This window comes from Lithobates pipiens, unplaced genomic scaffold, assembly GCF_037356315.1.
Source record: "Lithobates pipiens isolate NorthernLeopardFrog02 unplaced genomic scaffold, aLitPip1_a1.2 Scaffold_30, whole genome shotgun sequence".
Taxonomy (NCBI): domain Eukaryota; kingdom Metazoa; phylum Chordata; class Amphibia; order Anura; family Ranidae; genus Lithobates; species Lithobates pipiens.
The window spans coordinates 19,407,803-19,429,156 of NW_027507791.1; the positions used below are offsets into that span (position 1 = coordinate 19,407,803).

The 21,354-nt window shown below is 43.6% G+C and overlaps 1 protein-coding gene across 1 annotated transcript in view; it reads left to right on the top strand.

The window, feature by feature from the left end:
- SPATA7 (spermatogenesis associated 7) overlaps positions 1 to 21,040 on the top strand; it is a 79,119-nt gene extending 58,079 nt beyond the window's left edge. Inside the window, exons 8-12 of the mRNA XM_077463734.1 lie at positions 876 to 949; positions 2,684 to 2,740; positions 6,490 to 6,567; positions 6,653 to 6,710; positions 13,990 to 21,040. Of these exons, the coding sequence (XP_077319860.1) occupies positions 876 to 949; positions 2,684 to 2,740; positions 6,490 to 6,567; positions 6,653 to 6,710; positions 13,990 to 14,745 (1,023 nt within the window). The 3' untranslated portion in view covers positions 14,746 to 21,040. The remainder of the gene's footprint in view (positions 1 to 875; positions 950 to 2,683; positions 2,741 to 6,489; positions 6,568 to 6,652; positions 6,711 to 13,989) is intronic.
- The last annotated feature ends 314 nt before the right edge of the window (positions 21,041 to 21,354 follow it).

Genomic DNA, 21,354 nt, shown 5'->3' on the forward strand with positions numbered 1-21,354 from the left:
GGCTGCAAAGTCTTACCACTATTGGAGTGGCTGAAGATTGGTAGTTCGCTATTTCCCTGAACATTTCTCTTGAGCTCAGGAGGTTGTTCTTTTTGGTTTGCATCTACTCTGATTATCAATGGGGATTGGAGATGTTAGAGACAACCAGGATTGAAAGCCAGCAACCGTGCAAAGTTTCTCCTTCCTAACAGAAGGAGTTTAGGGCCGTGTCATGTTAGCTAAGCCCTAACCCGCAAGATTCCTCACCAGTGAACAAGATCCTACAATTAGACCATCAAGGAAGCAACGTTCATTAGGAAAAGTGGTGGTCGTTTTTTGGTGCCCCCGATGGCAGACTCAACTTGATTCATGTGATCCGGACTTGATCCGTAGGCAGCATTGTGCACTGAAAACGGGTCCAGTGAGGATGGTCAGATGTCTCCATGGCTGTTTTTATCTGCCTTCCTTTGGCCAGAATAATGGGGCTGCTGAAATTCTGTAAACACAACAAGACCAATCTCCTGAGAGAAGAGAAAAGTGAAGAGAACTGCCCAAAGACAATCTGTACTCTTCAGCGGATCCAATTTTTGCGTCGGTTTTGCTGCCCCCCTGCAGGCCGGGGGAAACCCAAAGGAAATACAAAAAAAAAGGAAGCGAGTGAACACCCCCTCAAAACGCGTCAGGCGTTTGGATGGTCTCCTCACATTTCGGACTTGTCCTAGCAGGCCAGGCTGCTTCAATTCCATTGTGGACTTCGATATGCCTTATTGCTAATGTTGTTTTTGAGTATACAACTGTCTTACACAAATAAAGCTATCGCAAAGGTATTGCGCTAGGTTGGGGCACCTTCTGTTCCTTTGTTTTTTTGCTGAAATTCTGTCTTTGTACATTTTTAGGTTGAAGATCCAGAAAATTCCCTTCTGAGCGAAGAGGAGGATGACACTGACCAATACCGACGCTCCGCCTCCAGGTATTAGTCTTCATTAGACATTCGTGCTGGGCTGGTTAGCCGCTGATCTTTAACTGCTTGCCGCCCACCCACCATCAAATGACGGCACGGTAGTGTGGCTTTTGTTCTGGGACGACGTCACACGATGGCACTGGGGTGCGCAACGATCGTGGATGTGCCATGATGTTAGGACACGGCGCGACCCTGATCTCTGTAAAGAGCCGCATCCGCGGCTCTTTAACCATGTGATCGGCTGTGTCCAATCACAGCCGGTCACATGTAAACATGGAGATGCCAGTAATCGGCTCTCCACGCCTCACACTGACAGAGTGTGTGACAAGGAGAGCTGATCAGTGGCATCTCCATGTAGGGGGGCATCTAGGAATGTAATCAGGGCACTGTTTATCAGTGCCCTTATTACAATATAGCAATACAGTGTCACCAATCAGTGCCCACCAGTGGCAGCAATCGGTGCCCATTAGTGATGCCAGTCAGTGCTACCTATCAGTGCTGCCCATCAATGCCCATCACTGCTGTTGATCAATGCCCATCAGTGTCACCTATTAGTACCCATCAGTGCCACCTATCAGTGCCCATAAGTGCGGCATATTAGTGCCTCCTCATCAGTGCCCATAAGTGTCACCTCATCAGTGCCGCCTCAGTGAAGGCGAAAAATTACAGTTACAAAATTTACTGACAGAAAAAAGTAAAAAAATTTTTTCCACAATGTTTGGTCTCTTATCTTTTACAAAAAAAATAAAAATAAAAAATAAAATAAAAAAAACGAGCAGTGATTAAATACCACCAAAAGAAAGCTCTATTTGTGTGAAGAAAATTATAAAAAATGTGTTTGTGTACAGTGTTGTATGACCGCGCATTTGTCATTCAAAGTGCAACAGTGCTGAAAGCTGAAAAATGGGCAGGAAGGGGGTGTAAGTGCCCGGTAGGCAAGTGGTTAAGGTGGGATTAAACTCCAATGGAAGATTTTTACCTATAGGTAAGTCTATAATAAGGCTTACCTATAGGTAAAGTAAATATTTCCTAAACGTGCGCCATTTAGGAGATATTTACTTGTGAAGCCACTGGTGACGTCACCGGCGCATGCGCTCTGAAGGAACAGAATACCGCGACATTCCTCCAGAGCCCTGTGCCGTGAACAGCCGTTCTCGCACACGCGTGGAAGTGACGTCATTGCGGCTCATCCAATCAAAGAACCACAGCCCGCCATCCCAAAAGGAAGACTGGGTGAAGATGGAAGCCTTATCAGCAGTGACAACGTGCCGCAGGAGGGCTTCATTTTAAGGTACGTGTCACATAATGTGCTAGTATGCAATGCATACTAGCACATTATAACTTTGCCTTGTAGGTTTAAAAAATATTAAAAACCTGTGGATTACTACCGCTTTAATGGCCAGCTGCCGCGCATACTTGTGCGCGGTGGCAGGTGATTGTGTGCTCGGATCGCACTCATTGAGTGCTCCAAGCATACTGACCGAGCTGTCACATCACAGCTTCTAAACAGTAGCCAGCGGATGGGCTCCCAATCATGTGACCTCTGTGAGAGCCAATCAGAGTGGTCACATGATACAAAAGCTGCGTCACCTCCTGGGCATTAAAGGCTACTTCAAGGGCAACAGGGAGGCAGTGTTGAGGTGTTAATCATTATATATGTATATTTAAATGATCTCAATTATAGTAGAATATGTCCTGTTATTTATATTCCAGCATTTTGAAATATATTCCTTGTCTTCCCAGGATTTCTTATAATGAATTGAAATCTCCATCTCCCACAATGCAGAGGATTCATTCTGAGTAAGTTTTCAAGAAATAGGTTTTCTACGGTGCCTTGAAAAAGGATTCATACCCCTTGACATTTTCCACATTTTGTCACAACCAAAGCCGTAAATGTGTTTTATTGGGATTTTATGCAACACAAAGTGGCACATAATTGTGAAGTGGAAGGAAAATGATAAATGGTTTTCATTTTTTTTTTTTTTTTACAAATAAATATGTGAAAAGTGTCGGGTACATTTGTATACAGCCCCCTTTACTCTGATACTCCTAACTAAAATCTAATGGAACCAATTCCCTTCAGAAGTCACCCAATTAGTAGGGATGAGCTCTGGTGTATTCGCACAGACAACGTGCAGAGCCTGCCAGGAATTCGGCACTTCAGGCAGAGAGACATTTCCTGATCTCTGCAGCCGCACATCGGGACACTGTCTCACTGCCTGTGATTAGCGCAGTGCAGTGCTGACTTCCTGGCAGGCTCTGCACGTGGGCTGTGCGAACACGCCGGAGCCCATCCCTACTAATTAGTAAATAGAGTCCACCTGTGTGTAATTCAATCTCAGTATAAATACAGCTGTTCTGTGAAGCCCTCAGAGGTTTGTTAGAGAACCTTGATGAAGAAACGACATCATGAAGGCCAAGAAACACACCAAACAGATTAGGGATAAAGTTGTGGAGAAGTGTAAAGCAGGGTTAGGTTATAAAAAAAAATCCCAAGCTTTGAACATCTCACAGAGCTCTGTTCAATCCATCATCCTAAAATGTAAAGAGTATGGCACAACTGGTAACCTACCAAGACATAGTCGTCCACCTAAACTGACAGGCCGGGCAAGGAGAGCATTCATCAGAGAAGCAGCCAAGAGGCCCATGGTAACTCTGGAGGAGCTGCAGAGATCCACAGCTCAGGTGGGAGAATCTGTCCACAGGACAACTATTGGTGCTCTCCACAAATCTGGCCTTTATGGAAGAGTGACAAGAAGAAAGCCATTGTTGAAAGAAAGCCACAAGAAGTCCCATTAGCAGTTTATGAGAAGCCATGTGGAGGACACAGCAAACATTTGGAAGAAGGCGCTCTGGTCAGATGAGACCAAAATTGAACTTTTTAACCTAAAAGCAAAATGCTATGTGTGGCGGAAAACTAACACTGCACATCACCCTGAACACACCATCCCCACCGTGAAACATGGTGGTGGCAGCATCATGTTGTCGGGATGCTTTTCTTCGGCAGGGACAGGGAAGCTGGTCAGAGTTGATGAGAAGTTGGATGGAGCCAAATACAGGAAAATCTTAGAAGAAAACCTGTGATGCCCAGTACACATGGTCGGATTTTCAGACGGAAAATGTGTGATCGGATCATGTTGTTGGAAAATCCGACCGGATTTGGGCTCCATCTGACTTCCATCGGATTTTCCAATACACAAAGTTTGAGAGCAGGATCTAAAATTTTCCGACAACAAAATCCGATCACATAAATTCCGATTGTGTGTAGACAATTCCGACAAAGTGCCACGCATGCTCAGAATAAACTAAGAGACGAAAGCTATTGGCTACTGGCCCGTTTATAGTCCTGATGTACGTGTTTGATGTCACCTCGTTCAGAACGATCAGATTTTCCGGCAACTTTGTGCGACCGTGTGTATGCAACACAAGTTTCGGCCAAAATCTGTTGGAAAAAATCTGACGGATTTTGTGGTCGGAATGTCTGACCATGTGTATGGGGCATAAGAGTCTTTAAAAGACTTGAGACTGGGGCGGAGGTTCACCTTCCAGCAAGAGAACGACCCTAAACATACAGCCAGAGCTACAATGGAATGGTTTCGATCAAAGCATATTCATGTGTTAGAATGTCACAGTCCAGACCTAAATCCAATTGAAAATTGCTGTTCAGACACTCTCCATACAATCTGACAGAGCTTGAGATATTTTGCACAGAAGAATGGGCAAAAATGTCCCTCTCTAGATGTGCAAAGCTGGTAGAGACATCCCCAGAAAGACTTGCAGCTGTAATTGCAGTGAAAGGCGGTTCTACAAAGTATTGACTCAGGGGGGCGCCATACAAATGTACCCTACACTTATCACATATTTATTTGTAAAAAATGTTGAAAGCCATTTATCATTTTCTTTCCACTTCACAATTATGTGCCACTTTGTGTTGGTCTATCACATAAAATCCCAATAAAATACATTTACATTTTTGGTTGTAACATGAAAAATGTGGAAAATGTCAAGGGGTATGAATACTTTTTCAAGGCACTGTATACAACCTCTTATGTCCTTAAAGTGGATGTAAACCCCTAACCGAATTGTATTTATTTTGTGTCACCTAGCGACAATTTTGGGTACAATATTTTTTGCAGTTTCACGGGCGCATGTAATTTTAAGGCTGGACACATTTGGTATCTTTTTACTCAACACAACCCAATTTTTATATATTTTACCAAAATCTGGGTAGAACATTGTGCTCATTTTAGTGTACCTTTTCCTGAAAATACATATTTTTTGATAAGCAGTTCCTCAAATATTCTACGACATACTAAAAACGGCCACCATTTTATTCTACAGGGCCTCTGCTTCCAGAGAATATATATAATTTATTTGGGGGTTTAAAGTCATTTCTTGCTAAACAAAATTGCAGATTTTTACATGAGTAAAATTTTAAATAACGACCCACTGACAAGTGTTTAAGAATATTGTATTTGTATTTATGAACCCCGATTCAAGGATTGGATTTGACATCTGAAGCTTGAATTAAATGAAGGCTATAACAAAGAATATGCCAGAACTCTGTCTAAATGTATTTTCTCTCAACTCAAGTTGTGACTACTCTCTTTACAAGGATGTGAGACCTTTTCATTAAAGTGTTACTAAACCCTGAACCCGGCACTCACTATATCTGGTCTCCACAGTACACAGAACATGCAAATGCAATTATTTTAGTAAATATGAACTGCTAAATACCTTTTCTCATCAGCAGTCTGGTTAAAGCTTGTAAGAGGAGTTTTCATTCTCCTCTAACTGTCCTATGAGTCTGTATGGCCCCTGACTCTCTCTGGACAGTGCTGATTGGACCTGTGCTGATCACATGCACCATCCCAAGAAAAAACAAGAACTCTCTAGCTATACACACCGAACTGAGCATGTGCAGAGTGCCTCCTAGGGCTCCGTCTTATCGGGAGAGGGTTTGGGGACAGTGGAAGAAGGGGTGGATCATAGAAGACAGGATCAAACAGCCTTTTTATACGATGCGTAGGATTAAGCCCTTAGGTTCCACAGTGAGTATAACAAGCATGCTTTACTGTATATACAGGCTGGTTTTACTGCTGTGGGTTTAGGAACACTTTAAGCAAATGCCTGTGTGATAACCCGACAAAATAGAAGCAGCTTTTCTGTTGGATATTGCTCTGTTTGCTAGTTCCAGGGGAGATGAAACTGAACCTGTTCAAGCTTCAGAGTGATGTCATTACCATTGTAACTTGTATGCAGACCAGATGGGACACAGATAAAAAATGACAGGGGGTTATAACCCTCCCTTGCTCTATCCAAAATGAAACCAAAAAAACAGTTTTGCCTAGAGTTCTACCTTAAATCACAAAATGCTTTGCCCAGTAATAATATAGAATTGTTTCATAGAAGAGGAATTTTCCGTTAAGAACAACCTAAATGATAGAATTTAGATTGAGTAGCTGTATTTTTATTAATAATATCCCTAGCAATCCAAACTGTTACCAGATAAATCTTCTTTTTTTTTTTTTTTTTTTTTTTTACTTTAGAGAGGAAGAGTTGGCTTACTTGGAATTCGTGGCTGATGTGACCAATGAAATCTTGTCCCTGGGATTGTTCTCGGACAGGTGAGTGCTTATAGATTTGGGATGGTTGAGGGGTTTTATTTTCAAATTATAGGTATGTTATGTGATGATGGGTTTTATTTTTCAGAATTCTAGATCGGGTGTTTGAACGTCACCTTGAAGAAAATAGACATCGTTTAGATGTGGTAAGATTGCTCCTTGTTTTACATGGTCATGATGGCTCAATGCTTCTCATGGACATGGTGGCTCAATGCCTCTAATGGTTATAGTGCCTATTTGTCTTATATGGCCTTTGGTGCTTTTTGGTTATGTTGCTTTTGGTGGTTCAATGCCTCTAATGGTGTCACGTAACTGGTGTGTAGAGCCTGCTTTATGCAGAGGAAGGCCTCTCTTACACCTCTGACTTGGGGCCCCCGGTAGAGTATACAGATGGTGTAGGAGTGCAAGAGCCACATGAGTGTTGGTAGTTGTGCTGGTGGCTGGGCTGTTGGTTGAGTAGTACGTCACATGGCAGCGGATGTCCCGAGGGCAGGCTAATATTTGGACGTAGTTAACCGAAGAGCAGGGCCCAGTGGCAGATGGACAGGTGCTTGCAACTTGGTAGCTCCGAATGGACTGGAGCGTAAGCAGAGTTAGACAAGCTGGGTCATACACAGAGCGATCAGATCAGGTACAGATGTGGAGGCAGGAGAATGGTCAGAGAAGAACAAGCTGGCATTGATGCAGATGGAGAGCTGGAAAAGTTAGGAGCAAACCAGGTAGTATTTCGAGAGCAGATGCAAGTAACAGGGAACAGGACAATCGCAGAACGCTGTAGACGAGACAGCACTGATCCCGGGTGCTGATCCAGCTTAAATAGCCCATTTGGCACCCTTATCTGTCACTCATGGTCATGGTGGCTCATTGCTTCTCATAGTCATGGTGGCTCGTTGCTTCTCATGGTCATGGTGGCTCGTTGCTTCTCATGGTCATGGTGGCTCGTTGCTTCTCATGGTCATGGTGGCTCGTTGCTTCTCATGGTCATGGTGGCTCGTTGCTTCTCATGGTCATGGTGGCTCGTTGCTTCTCATGGTCATGGTGGCTCGTTGCTTCTCATGGTCATGGTGGCTCGTTGCTTCTCATGGTCATGGTGGCTCGTTGCTTCTCATGGTCATGGTGGCTCGTTGCTTCTCATGGTCATGGTGGCTCGTTGCTTCTCATGGTCATGGTGGCTTGTTGCTTCTCATGGTCATGGTGGCTCATTGCTTCTCATGGTCATGGTGGCTCATTGCTTCTCATGGTCATAGTTACATAATAGGTGAAGTTGAAAAAGACACAAGTCCTTTAAGTCCAACCTAAAGTCATCGTGGCTCAATGCCTGTAATGGTCTTGGTGGATCATCATTTATTATGGTCATGGTGGCCCAATGTCTCAAATGGTCAAAGTGGCTTGGTGCCTCTAATGGTCACAGCGGCTCATTGCTTCCCATGGCTATGGCGGCTCAATGCCTCTAATAGTCATGGTGCCTCTTTGATTTATATGGTCATGATGCCTCTTTGTCCTAAATAGTCATGTTAACTCATTGCTTTTCATGGTCATGATGGCTCAATGTCCGTAATGGTCATAGTGGCTTATTGCCTCTCATGGCTTCCCATGACCATAGTGGCCCAATGCCTCTAATGATCAAAGGGGCTTGGTGCCTCCAATAGCCATGGCGGCTCATTGCTTCTCATGGCCATGGTGGCTCAATGCCTCTAATGGTCATGGTGGCTCAATGCCTGTAATGATCACGGTGCCTCCTTTTTTTTTTTCTTCAAAAGCAACATAGACAAACAGAAAAGTGCATTTTTAGTAGAGTATGGCAAGCATAGAACCCCTGTCAGATTTTTATTGCTGTCTTTTGTCCCTGATGCATATTTCCCTTTCTTCCTATCTGGTAAAATTGTTGTCACCAGGACAGAAAAGGAGTAGATCTCTTTCTAATCACTTCAAGAATAGGCCTTTTTTCTGAAACATTTTGATTACCTGTAAAAATCTCTTTTTTTTTTTTTTTGCTATATATTTACTTAGAACCCCCAAACAGTATATATTTTTAGCAGAGGCCTTAGAGAATAAAATGGTGGGTTTGTCACACGGTATTTGTGCAGGTTTTTTAACTCAAATTTTTGGGAAATAATGCCTTTAGTGAATAATATAATGCCAAATTTTTTGTAAATTTTAAAAGATGGTGTTACGCTGAATAGATACCTAACATGTTTTGCTTTAAAATTGCGCATGCTTGTGGAATGGCGGCAAACTATATTGTCATAGGTGACAAATGAAAGGCCTATATGGGTTACCAGTTTAGAGTTACAGAGGAGGTCTGGTGCTAGAATTATTGCTCCCGCGCTGATGTTTGCAGCGATAACTCATATGTGTGCTGTGATCGCTGTATGTGTGTGGAACCAGCGCGTGCGTTCACCTTTGCGCACAGGGGGGATTTTTACATTTTTTTTTTTTAAACTGTTTAAAGTTTGATGCTTATGGAAATACCTCACGTGTGTGTGTGTGTGTGTGTGTGTGTGTGTGTGTGTGTGTGTGTGTGTGTGTGTGTGTGTGTGTGTGTGTGTGTGTGTGTGTGGGGGGGGGCTTTAATAAATTTAGATCACTTTTATTGCTGTCACAAGGAATGTAAATATCCCTTGTGACAGCAATAGGCAGTGACAGGTACTTTTTGCGGAGAGATCGGGGGTCTATTAGATCCCAGATGTCTCCTTTGCCCTTAAAAGCATCTGCTCATAACATCGGTGTGATCAGAAGCTTTCCAAATTTAAAAATGGCGCTGTTTACATCTGGGAACCCCCTGGCACTGTGGGAGGTCGCATCGGCTGTAGAAAAACAATAGCGGGATGATGCCTGTAGCTACAGGCATATCCCGGTATACCATTTAATGTCAAATGATGTACATGCACTTGATTTGGCGTTAGGTGACTAACACCGTACCTTAAAAACTCGTCAGGGGTTCTAAAACTTCTCCTCTCCATCCAAAACCAAAAAAAAAATGTTTTGGCCAGACATAACCACTTGCTGACCGCAATACTTACAGTGGGGGAAAAACTTATTTGATCCCCTGCTGATTTTGTATGTTTGCCCACTGACAAAGAAATTATCAGTCTATAATTTTAATGGTCGGTTTATTTTAACAGTGAGAAACAGAACAAAAGGATCCAGAAAAACGCGTTTCAAAAAGATTTTAAATTGATTTGTATTTTAATGAGTGGAATAAGTATTTGACCCCCTATCAATCAGCAAGATTTCTGGCTCCCAGGTGTCTTCTATATAGGTAACGAGCTGAGATTAGGAGTGCTCCTAATCTCAGCTTTTTACCTGTATAAAAGACACCTGTCCACAGAAGCAATCCAATGAGATTCCAATCTCTCCACCATGGCCAAGACCAAAGAGCCATCCAAGGATGTCGGGGGACAAGATTGTAGATTTACACAAGGCTGGAATGGGCTACAAGACCATCGCCAAGCAGCTTGGTGAGAGGATGACGACAATGGAAGAAATACAAATTAACTGTCAATCTCCTTCAGTCTGGAGCTCCATGCAAGATCTCACCTCCTGGAGCTTCAGTGACCATGAGAAGGTGACTAAACGGGAGAATCTTGTTAATGATCTCAAGGCAGGTGGGACCATAGTCACCAAGAAAACAATTGGTAACACACTAAGCCGTGAAGGACTGAAATCCTGCAGCCCCCGCAAGGTCCCCCTGTTTAAGAAAGCACATATACAGGCCCATCTGAAGTTTGCTAATGAACATCTGAATGATTCAGAGGAGAACTGGGTGAAAGTGTTGTGGTCAGATGAGACCAAAATCGAGTTTGGAGGAGGAGAAATGGTGCCTATGACCCCAAGAACCCCATTCCCACCATCAAACATGGAGGTGCTTTGGGACTGTTTTTCTGATAAGGGGACAGGACAACTTCACCACGTCAAAGGGATGATGGACAGGGCCATGTACCATCAAATCTTGGGTGAGACCCTCCTTTCCTCAGCTAGGGCATTAAAAATGGGTCGTGGATGGGTATTCCAGCATGAAAATTACCCAAAACGCATGGCCAAGGCAGCAAAGGAGTGGCTCAAGAAACACATTAAGGTCCTGGAGTGGCCTAGCCAGTCTACAGACCTTAATCCCATAGAAAATACGTGGAGGGAGCTGAAGGTTTCCAGTTACCAAACATCCGCCTCAAAACCTTAATAACTTGGAGAGGCTCTGCAAAAAGGAGTGGGACAAAATCCCTCCTGAGATGTGTGAGAACCTGGTGGTACAAGAAACGTCTGACCTCTGTGATTGCCAACAAGGGTTTTGCCACCAAGTACTAAGTCAAGGGTTCAAATACTTATTTCACTCATTAAAATGCAAATCAATTCATAACTTTTTTGAAATGCGTTTTTCTCAATATTTTTGTTGTTATTCTGTCACTGTTATAATAAACCGACCAATAAAATTATAGACTGATCATTTTTTAGTCAGTGGACAAATATACAAAATCAGCAGGGGATCAAATACATTTTTCCCTCACTGTTATATACGTGCGGCTTGCATGTGGCTTACTGGGGTTATGGCTGAAGCCATCATAATCCTGGAGATTTTTTTTTTTCATCCGGCGTCTGGCTTTCTCATGAAAGCAGTCCGAGCAGCTCATTAGCCACTGGATCGCTTTCAGAAACGCTGCTCACTGGTGTTTCTCAGGCTTACTGTTTTTACTGGCTCCCCCGAGAAATGGTCCGAAGGTGATTTAATTTCTCTTATGAGCTGGATGCAGTAGAGGAGTCCCCATTAGGCCCCTTTCACACTGCAGCGGTGCGGGCGTTGGCGGTAAAGCGCCGCTATTTTTAGCGTCGCTTTACCGTTGTTTTAGCTGCAGTCTGCGGCCGCTAGCGGGGTGGTTTTAACCCCCGCTAACGGCCGAAAAAGGGTTAAAACCACCCGCAATGCGCTGCTGCAGCGGCACTTTGCCGACGGTATAGCCGCGCTGCCCCATTGATTTCAATGGGTAGGAGCGGTTTAGGAGCGGTGAAAACACCGCTGCTTTCACCGCTCCAAAGATGCGGCTAGCAGGACTTATTTCACCGCCCTGCTAGCGTACCATTCCAGTGTGAAAGCCCTGTGGTTCTGCTACTTCCACGCCTTCTCCGTAGAATTAAGCAGGAACAAAGGGCAGCCCCAGCAGATCTTAATTTAACGAGATCATAAAGATGGCAGTAGGAGTCCTTTGGACTCTGCCATTATAACCAGACCTTCTTGCAGAAGGTCTTGTATTTCATCCTACCTTACAGACAAGGAGTTTAACAGCCTGCATATGGGATCTGAAATTAAGCTGACCTTGACTTCTATCAATTCAGGGGGTAATACGGTTTATTCCCCCTATCAAGGCACCTCTAAATCCTTGGGATTTAAAATTGGTCTTCCCTTGATTCTTTGACAAGAAAGATAATCTTTTCTGCTTGCCATTTCTTCTGCTAGAAGAGTATCGTAACTAACGGGTCTGTCTTGTAAGAGCCATATTTTATCATGCATAAGGATGAGGTGGTTTTATGTCCTCGTCCTGAATTCTTTCCAAAAGTGGTAACAGGTTTTCATTTAAACCAAGATATTATTCTTCCTTCTTTTTCTCCAGAGCCTTATCTGGGGAAGAGAAAGCACTACATTCTCTTGATGTAGTAAGAGCGATCAGAGTCTATTTAAGGGCGCAAAAAACACAGCTTTTGTTTGTACTGCCAGAAGGTCCAAGATGTGGACAGGCAGTGTCAAGATCCACTATTTCCAAATGGATTTGTCAAAGTGATTGATCAAGCTTCAGCTTAACCACTTGCTTACTGGGCACTTAAACCCCCCTCAGTCCCAGACCAATTTTCAGCTTTCAGCGCTGATGCACTTTGAATGACAATTGCGCGGGCATACAACACTGTACCCAAATGACATTCTTATCATTTTTTTTCCCACAAATAGAGCTTTCTTTTGGTGGTATTTAATCACAGCTGGGAGTTTTATTTTTTGCTAAACAAACAAAAAAAGATACAAAAAAAAAAAATCATGTTTAATAGTTTGTTATAAAATTTTGCAAACAGGTCATTTTTCTCCTTCATTGAAGTGCGCTGATGAGACGGCACTGATAGGCTGCATTGGTTGGCACTGATAGGCTGCACTGGTGGGCACTGATAGTTAAGGCGGCACTAATAGGCACAGATAAGGCAGCACCGATGGGCACAGATAAGGCGGTACTGATAGGCAAAGACGGGCACAGATAAGATGGCACTAAGGGGCACTGATAGGTACCACTGATAGATGGGACTGATGGGCACTGACAGGTGGCACTGATAGGTGGCTCTGATAGGTGGCACTGCTGGGCGGCACTGCTGAGCATGGATATGTGGCACTGGGGTGCAGCACCTTTGTTGAGGCAGATTGTGGGCACTGCTGGGTGGCACTGTGGGCACTGCTGGGTGGCACTGTGGGCACTGCTGGGTGGCACTGACAGGGGGGACACATTTTTTATTCATGTGGCAAAGCAGGGGGCAGGTGGGCACTGGCAGGGGGCAGGTGGGCACTGGCAGGGCTGGCCGTGATCGGGACTGATGTCCCGATCACGGCCGCCGGTGATCGGCTTTTTTTTTTCTCCTCGCGCTGTCAGCACAAGGAGGAATAATAGCCGATTACCGGCTCCGTTATATCACATGATCAGCTGTCATTGGCTGACAGCTGATCACGTGATAAGGGGTCGGGATCGACCCCTTGCACGGATCGGTGATCAGGCGAGTCTCGTAGACTCGCCGATCACAGAGCGTGCCGCGCGCGCCCCTCAGGGGGGCGCGCAGGCCGCTCGTGCACGGGACTACGTCAATAGACGTAGTCCCGGCAAAGGAGATCCGCGCTGTAGCCGTCATTCGGCTATAGCGCGGGTCTCAAGTGGTTAAAGAAGAAAATTCTTCCTTCTCATATTAAGAGCACACTCATCCAGGGCAATTAGTGCCTCTTGGGTGGTGCATCATCAGGCCTCTATGGCTCGGATCTGTAAGGCTGTGACTTGGTCAATTGGTTCCACTAGATTTTAGTTAGAGGTATCAGAGTAAAGGGGGCTGAATATAATTGCACACCACACTTTTCAGATATTTATTTGTAAAAACAAATGAAAACCATTGATCATTTTCCTTCCACTTCACAATTATGTGCCACTTTGTGTTGGTCTATCACATAAAATCCCAATGAAATACATTTATGTTTTTGGTTGTAACATGACAACATGTATAAAATGTCAAGGGGTATGAATACTTTTTCAAGGCACTGTATAATGTTTGGAGGCTATAAGCAATTTTAAACTTGTAAACAAAAAGTGCCAGAAAAGGTTTTTTTTTTTGTTTTGTCGCCACTACAAGGCAAAACTTATTTATTGAATGAGCTCAGCCAAAGTCATTTACTTTCATTATCTGTTTGGTCTGCAGGGAAAAATGCGCCACTTGCTGGACATTCTTAGGGCTGACTTGGACTCCAGGGATGAGAAGAAACTCGATCTTTTTGTAGACTACAACTTTAGCACCAGCAGAAATGTTAAAGATTCCTTCGTCCTGCCTCATGCAATGAAAAATCATGGTTTACTTTCTCAAGACTTTTCTGTAGAGGACTACAAAGCTACAAACCTAAGATACCGCGATGGAAAGGATAATGGGCATCTCAATGACAATGTTCAGACTGGCATAGATGAAGAAGACAACCCAGGACCAAGTGGTTCCCTAACTTGCCTTGGAGAGGGAGATTTGGACCGCAACAATGTTCAAAGTGATCAGGACTTTGAAGCCACACACCAGTCACCTAAAGCTGTTCTACCCCTTCCCGAGGATGAGCTGGACACGTCTCAACAAAAAGATGGCTTCTTATGCTTGCAGGATGATGACAGGGAGACACATTCTGAATCTCAAAACAACACCCAGCTGTTGGAAAAAATGTCATCCGAGGATGAGGTTCTCCTGGAAGACAATGATGGAAACCTGAGAAGCTTCTCCCAGATGGGTCTGACCGATCCGCCAGAGCTGGAACATGACTTGAAGATCGCCCATGAGCTTAAGGATCTTGAAGACCTGGAACAGAGCTTCTCGGAAATCATTCAAGTGTCCAAAGCTGAAGAGTGTTCTGTGCGTGAGGAAGAAACGGAAAACGTTCCTTCCAACCACGAGAATGATAGTGATCAGGATGATTTCTAAATGAATTATGTCATAAAATTGATACAATACAGTTAAAGGTATGCAGTCGTGGGAAAATATGGAAGTTGCCATTGTTGTCTTCTCAATCTGAAAATGCTAATCCATTAATTTCAGTGGTTTCTGAACTGGAACAAATAGTCAGATCAGAAGTTATGATCCTATTAATTGCACTCTTGTTTCTGTTCAACGACTCACTAAGTATAGAAGCCAGAGAGAAACTAGACATGTGCAGAACAGAATTTGTTTCCTTTCGGATAGCTTAATTATGTTACTATCTTCGTTTCGGAATTTGTTTAGTTTTGTTTCATTTATTTTTGTTCATTTTTGAACGAATTCCAAATTGTCGGAAATTCGGTTCGGCCGAAAAATGATCAATCAATTTGAATTCTGTGTGGGCCAGGAAGCCAGCTGACGTGTCCTTAATAACCGATGACTCATCAGCTGTCAGCGGGCTTCCCCACTGACAGCTGAAATGTAAACAATAGAATGCCGTCAAAATGTAAACAAAAGAACGCTCGGGTAAGAGTCTGGTAGGGATTTTGGGGAGGGCCCCACTCTGGTTTTAAAAAATGTTAGCGTGGGGTTCACCTTAAAGCGGGGATCCACCCTAAAGTGGAACTTCCGCTCATCGGAACCCTCCCCCCCTCCGGTGTCACAGTTGCCACCTTTCAGGGGGGAGGGGGGTCTAAAACAGGTATTTGCACCCACTTCCGGACATAGACTCCCACGGGAGTCTATGCCTCTTCCTGTCGATGCGCGCTGTCTGCTGGCACACACACGGGTCCCAGAGACAGCGCAGACAATTCCTATTGCGCTGCGCGACTCGCGCATGCGCAGTAGGGAACCGGGAAGTGAAGCCGCAGCGCTTCACTTCCTGATTCCCTCACCTAGAATGGCAGCGGCAGCAGCCGAGAGCCGATCGGCCTCGGCTGCCGACATCGCTGGATCCTGGGTCAGGTGAGTGTCCATTTATTAAAAGTCAGCAGCTGCAGTATTTGTAGCTGCTGGCTTTTAATAATTTTTTTCACAGTGAAATCCCGCTTTAATGACTTCAGCCCCGGAAGTTTTGGCACTGCATCATTTTAACTGACAATTGCGTGATCATGCGACGCTGCAACCAAACAAACGTCCTTTTTTTTCCCACAAATAGAGCTTTCTTTTGGTGTATTTAATCTCCTCTACGGTTTTTATTTTTTACACCAAAAAAAAGTGACAATTTTGAATAAACACAATATTTTGTGCTTTTTGCTATAATAAATATCCCCATTTTTTTAAAAAAATGTAAAAGCTAATTTGGTAGAAAAAAATTGCAATAAGCGTATATTGATTGTTTTGCACAAAAGTTATAGTGTCTACAAAATAGGGACTAGATTTATAGCATTTTTATTATTATTATTTTTTTTTACTAGTAATGGCGGCGATCTGCAATTTTTTTTTTTTTTTTCAGGACTGCGACATTATGGCGGACACATCGGACACTTTTGACACCATTTTGGGACCAATGGCATTTATACAGCAATCAGTGCTATAAAAATGCACTGATTACTGTAAAAATGTCACTGGCAGGGAAGCAGTCAACACTAGGGGGCGATCAAGGGGTTTACTGTGTTCCCTGCTACGTGATTCTAACTGAAGTGGGAGGGGACTGACTACGGGAAGTGACAGATCGTGGTTCCTGGTGAATAGGAACACACAATCTGTCACTCCTCTCAGAACAAAACAGGGACTTCTGTGTTTACACACACACTTCCGTGTTCTGTCCCTCGTGCTCGCGATCGCTCATGGCTGGCGGTCATTGCGACCATCGGCCACGAGCATCAGCACCCCCGCAATGCAGCGGGCGCATACCTGCTATACCTATCCCGTGAGCCAACGTATAGCTACGCTGGTTCGCGGGATCGTGCCAATCTGGCGCTGTAAAATGACGGCAGCTTCTCGGCAAGCGGTTAAAATCCATACCAGACCCAAAGGGCTTGGTATTGATTTCAGAATTTCAAATTGCCGTAATTTTTTTGTTTACATTTCAGCTCTCAGTGGGGAATCCCTATGACAGCTGATGAGTCACCAATTGTTAAGGATGCAGCAGCTGGATAATTTTTCGAGCGATCAAATTTGGAATTAGTTTGAAAACTAATATACCTAATTAAACAAATTTCAATGAAAATTCGTTACTATTTAATTCGGAGATTCATATGTATAACCAAAAATTTGTCCCAATTTATATTCTGACCGAAAACAAATAGCACATGACTACTAGAAACTGGTATTATTGGAAGGAGATTAGCTTTGACAGCTGCCATACTTCTCTCAATACAGCTTCTCTTTAACTGCCGACTATATGAATTGTAATTCTGACTTACGGGTATTAATATAGGGCTATGACAATTAGAATGTAGATGTTCTATTGGCTAACAACCTCTAAAAGAAAAAAAAAAAAAAGTTTCTTCATCAGCCAAAAAAGGGGATCAGTACAGCCATCAGATTAGATTGCACTTCACAATAATTTTATTTTTATATGTGCTCCTATTTTCAAACGTTCTATAACCACAGGAGGATTTATTTTATCCTCCGTTTATACTTTTTCTGGTATTAGCATTCCAGAATTAAAGCTGGACTCATCCAAACAAAATGTGCCAACTGTTTTACCTGGAAAAAGACTAGTAATGCTCTTTGGCCGGTCTTGTCATTCTCGCACACAACTGGAAGATTTTGCTGCACAGCTTTGAACGTGACGCCGCCTATCCTGGTTTAGCTTCACCTGGTGTCACCTGTCTTTTCATTGGGCAATGACTTATGCCGCATACACACGAGCGGACTGTATGGCGTACTTAGTCCGTCATACAATCCGACGGACAGTCCGTCATACTTTCCACTGAACGGACTTGACCACACAGGGATACCCAAACAGTCCGACGAAAGCTTGCGCGATGACGTGTACAGCACGTACGACGGGACTAGAAATAGGAAGTCCAATACACAGCAAAGCACCCTTCCGCCGTGTAAATCCTTTCTGGGCATGCGCCATTCTTAGTCCGTCGAACTAGCATACTGACGAGCGGATTGTCCGCTGAAACCAAAGTACGACGGACAGAATTTCGAAAAATCCGAAATTCTTAGTACGCCGGACTGCACGCTAAAAAGTCCGCTGAAGCCCACACACACGAGCGGACTGTCCGCTGAAATGTGTTTAGACGGACTAAGTTTGCCATACAGTCCGCCCGTGTGTACGCGGCATTAGAAGGGTCATGTAGTTTGTCCAATGAGCATAGTGGAGAAGTGACCCTGGAGGATCTAGAGCAGTGATGGTGAACCTTGGCACCCCAGATGTTCTGGAACTACATTTCTCATGATGCTCATGCACTCTACAGTGTTCTTGAGCATCATGGGAAATGTAGTTCCAAAACATCTGGGGTGCCAAGGTTCTCCATTACTGGTCTAGAGCTTTACAATGGCATCACCTTCCTGGCTATACAGTATGGCAGAGTTAGGTGAAGCATATGACCTGCCAAACAGAATTACAAATCCTAGTAAAACTATTGATTTATATATATACTGTATGGCCAAAATATGTGGACCCCTCTGCAAACAATCGAGTTTAGGGAAGGGTATAATTTAATGCTACAGCATACTAAGACATTATAGACCAGGGGGTCTCTAAACTGTTTAAACAAAGGGTCAGTTTATTGTCCTTCAGACTTTAGGGGGCTGAACTGTGGCCAGCGTGAGTGGACGTTTTCTTGGCATCAGTGGACATAAACACTGCCATATTTGGTATTGGGGGAAGAATAGTACCTCATTGTTGGGATCATTGGGAAGAATAGTGCCCCATTTTTGGTGTTAGTGGGCGAAATGGTGCCCCACTGTTGATGTCAGTTGGCAAAATAGTGTCCTGTATCAGTGGGAGGAATGGTGCCCCAAGGGCCAGCTAAATGCAAGCAAAGGTCTGCATCCTTCCCCCAGGCTGCAGTTTGGAGACCACTGTTATAGACAATTGTGCTCTTCCATCCATCCTTGTATAAAAAAAACAAGAGATAAAGAGGGCGTAAACGCCTAGTGCATTGTCTCCAGCACTTTATTAAAACATAAAAGAAAACATATTGTACACTCAAGCCAAATTAAAATGGTGACATAACAAAGCACAGAGTTCAGAAGTCCGCTCTGCCACGAATGTGTAGATAACAATACCAGCTAACGTGTTTCGGGGACGTTTCCCCCTTCCTCAGAGCAATGCTTTGTGTTACCAGTCGTATTTGGCTTGTGAGTAGAATATGTTTTCTTTCATCTTTTAATAAAGTGCTAGAGATAATGTACTAGGCACCCTCTTTGTTTCTTGTTGTTTTATAGTACAGTACTGTATTCCCTGATTGAAGGAGGGCTGCGCCACTTGATCCTTCCAGTCTAGGTTGCACAGTGCCCATGGTATATTTGGTTTGCATGGCGGCTGTTCCCGTGATTTCTGATCGCTGAAGTATCAAGTTTCTAATTTAATTTTTTTCTTCCATCTTTGTGGTAACAGTTTGAGGAAGACCTGTTTCAGTATGGATGTGCACAAAGCCAGCTCCATAAGACAGGGCGTGACCAGTTTATGTGTGTAGGAACGCGAGCAGTCTACACAGAGCCTTGACCTCAAGCCTACTGAGCACCATTGGAGTGAATTGGAATGGTGATGGTGAGCCAAGTCTTCTCGTCTAACATCAGTACCTGACCTCACAAATGAAAAAATTCCCAAAGACACAAGATATTGTAGAAAGCCTTCCTAGAGGAGTGGAGGATGTTATAGCCACAAACGGGCTCCATACTAATGGTCATGATTTTTGGCAGGATGTCCAAAAAAGTCAACTAGTTTGACCAAGTTAGGTGTGGAGCAGCGGCCTCCAAACTGTAGCCTATGGGCCAGATGTGGCCCCTTGCTTTTCCTAAAGGCACCTTTCCTTCCACTGACACAAACGACGGAGCATCATTTCTGCTACTGACAACAATGGGGCACTTTTTTTCCCATTGGTGCCAATGATGAGGCACTATTCCCCCCCCACTGACACCAAAGTTGGGGCACTTTTCCTCCCACTGACACAAACAAAACATTTTTCCCATTGGTGTCAACTATTGCTCTCACTGACACCAACAATGAGGCTCTATTTCTCCCCTTCTACATTTTTACATGTACTGGAGGAATTTTTTGCATTGTTTACTCTTACTGATGCCAGGACAATTTCTACTTCCAATAGGCACAGTCTGCCCCCCCCCCCAGAACTCTAAAGGACAGTAAACCGACCCTTTGTTTGGAAAGTTTTGAACTCGAGTGTCCTGCACAGAACCCTGACCTCAACCCTACTAAACATCTTTGGGCTGATTTTGGAAGGTTGACTTTACCCCAGATCTTGTCATCCAACATCATGACTTGACCTCATAAATGCTTGTGGTTTTATTGGGGGAGGGGGGGAGGGGTAGAATCCCACTTCCAAAATCTTTTGGAAGTCGCCCCACAGTGGAGGCTGGTCCAGCCGTAAAGGGGGTGAGGGAACTCCATGGTTTTGGAATGGAAAGTCCAACAAGCTCATATAAGTGTGATGGTCAATTGTCCACAAGCTATTGGCCATACACTAAGTTATCCACCCGCCTGGTCATTGTTAGCAATGACCAAATCCAGAATAAATATTACAAACCTTTAATGACCAGCATCTGAGAACGTTTCTGTGTTCAGCGATCCTTGAAGTAAGCAATGCCCGATAGAGCAGCAAAGGGCAATCCATATTTTTGTTTTCAGCTTTATGCAGAAACACAGGAAGCGGTTTATTGATGGAAGAAACCCCTTCCAAGCTAATAATAGACAATTTTATGAAGTATCTCAACCTGCTATAGATTTGAAACTGCTTAGGAAAAGCTATTGATCGTTCTAATAGATGGCGTTGGCAGCAATTGTAAAGCTATAGACAATAAATCTCTGATGATTAACCTTAAAATGCTTAAACCTTTGCAGCGCTCTTAGCCAGTTGAAGAACGGACAAGTGCAGTCTTACGGGAAACACTGTTTATTACTTGTAACTTGTTTGTTACAAAAAGCATGTTGGCCTAAAGCCTTAAACACTGGTTTATTTATGGCTGGCAGAAAACGCAGCCAATCGGATTGCTAGGAGTTGGCGATGTTGAGTTCATGTTCTCAGCCTGGTCTCCAGCTCCTCCTGAATCCGTAATGTTACTGGACAGGTGGTGGGCTGTAGGGAGGCCATTTTGCTGTAGAAATATTATTATTGTACTAAGTTATTTTTTTCAATAAAAAAAAAATGTAGATCCTGTAGTCTGCTGTCTCTTTACTGTGTCCACCGAAACGTGTAGGATTGAATATATTTGTCTTCAGAAAAACAACAATGAAGTCCATCCAAAATGAGGGAGAAAAATGTCGGGCTCATGTTTACTCAATTAAAGTGGTTGTAAACCCTTATGTATATATACTAGTAGCCCCAGATTATGCAGATAGCCAAAACAAATCTTCCTTAATAATTAGTTTCTTTTATCTGCAGTCTTCTCTTCTCTACATTAGACATGTGCACACTGAAATATTTAGTTTCCGAATTTTGTTTTAGTCAGAAAAATACATTTATTTACCGTATA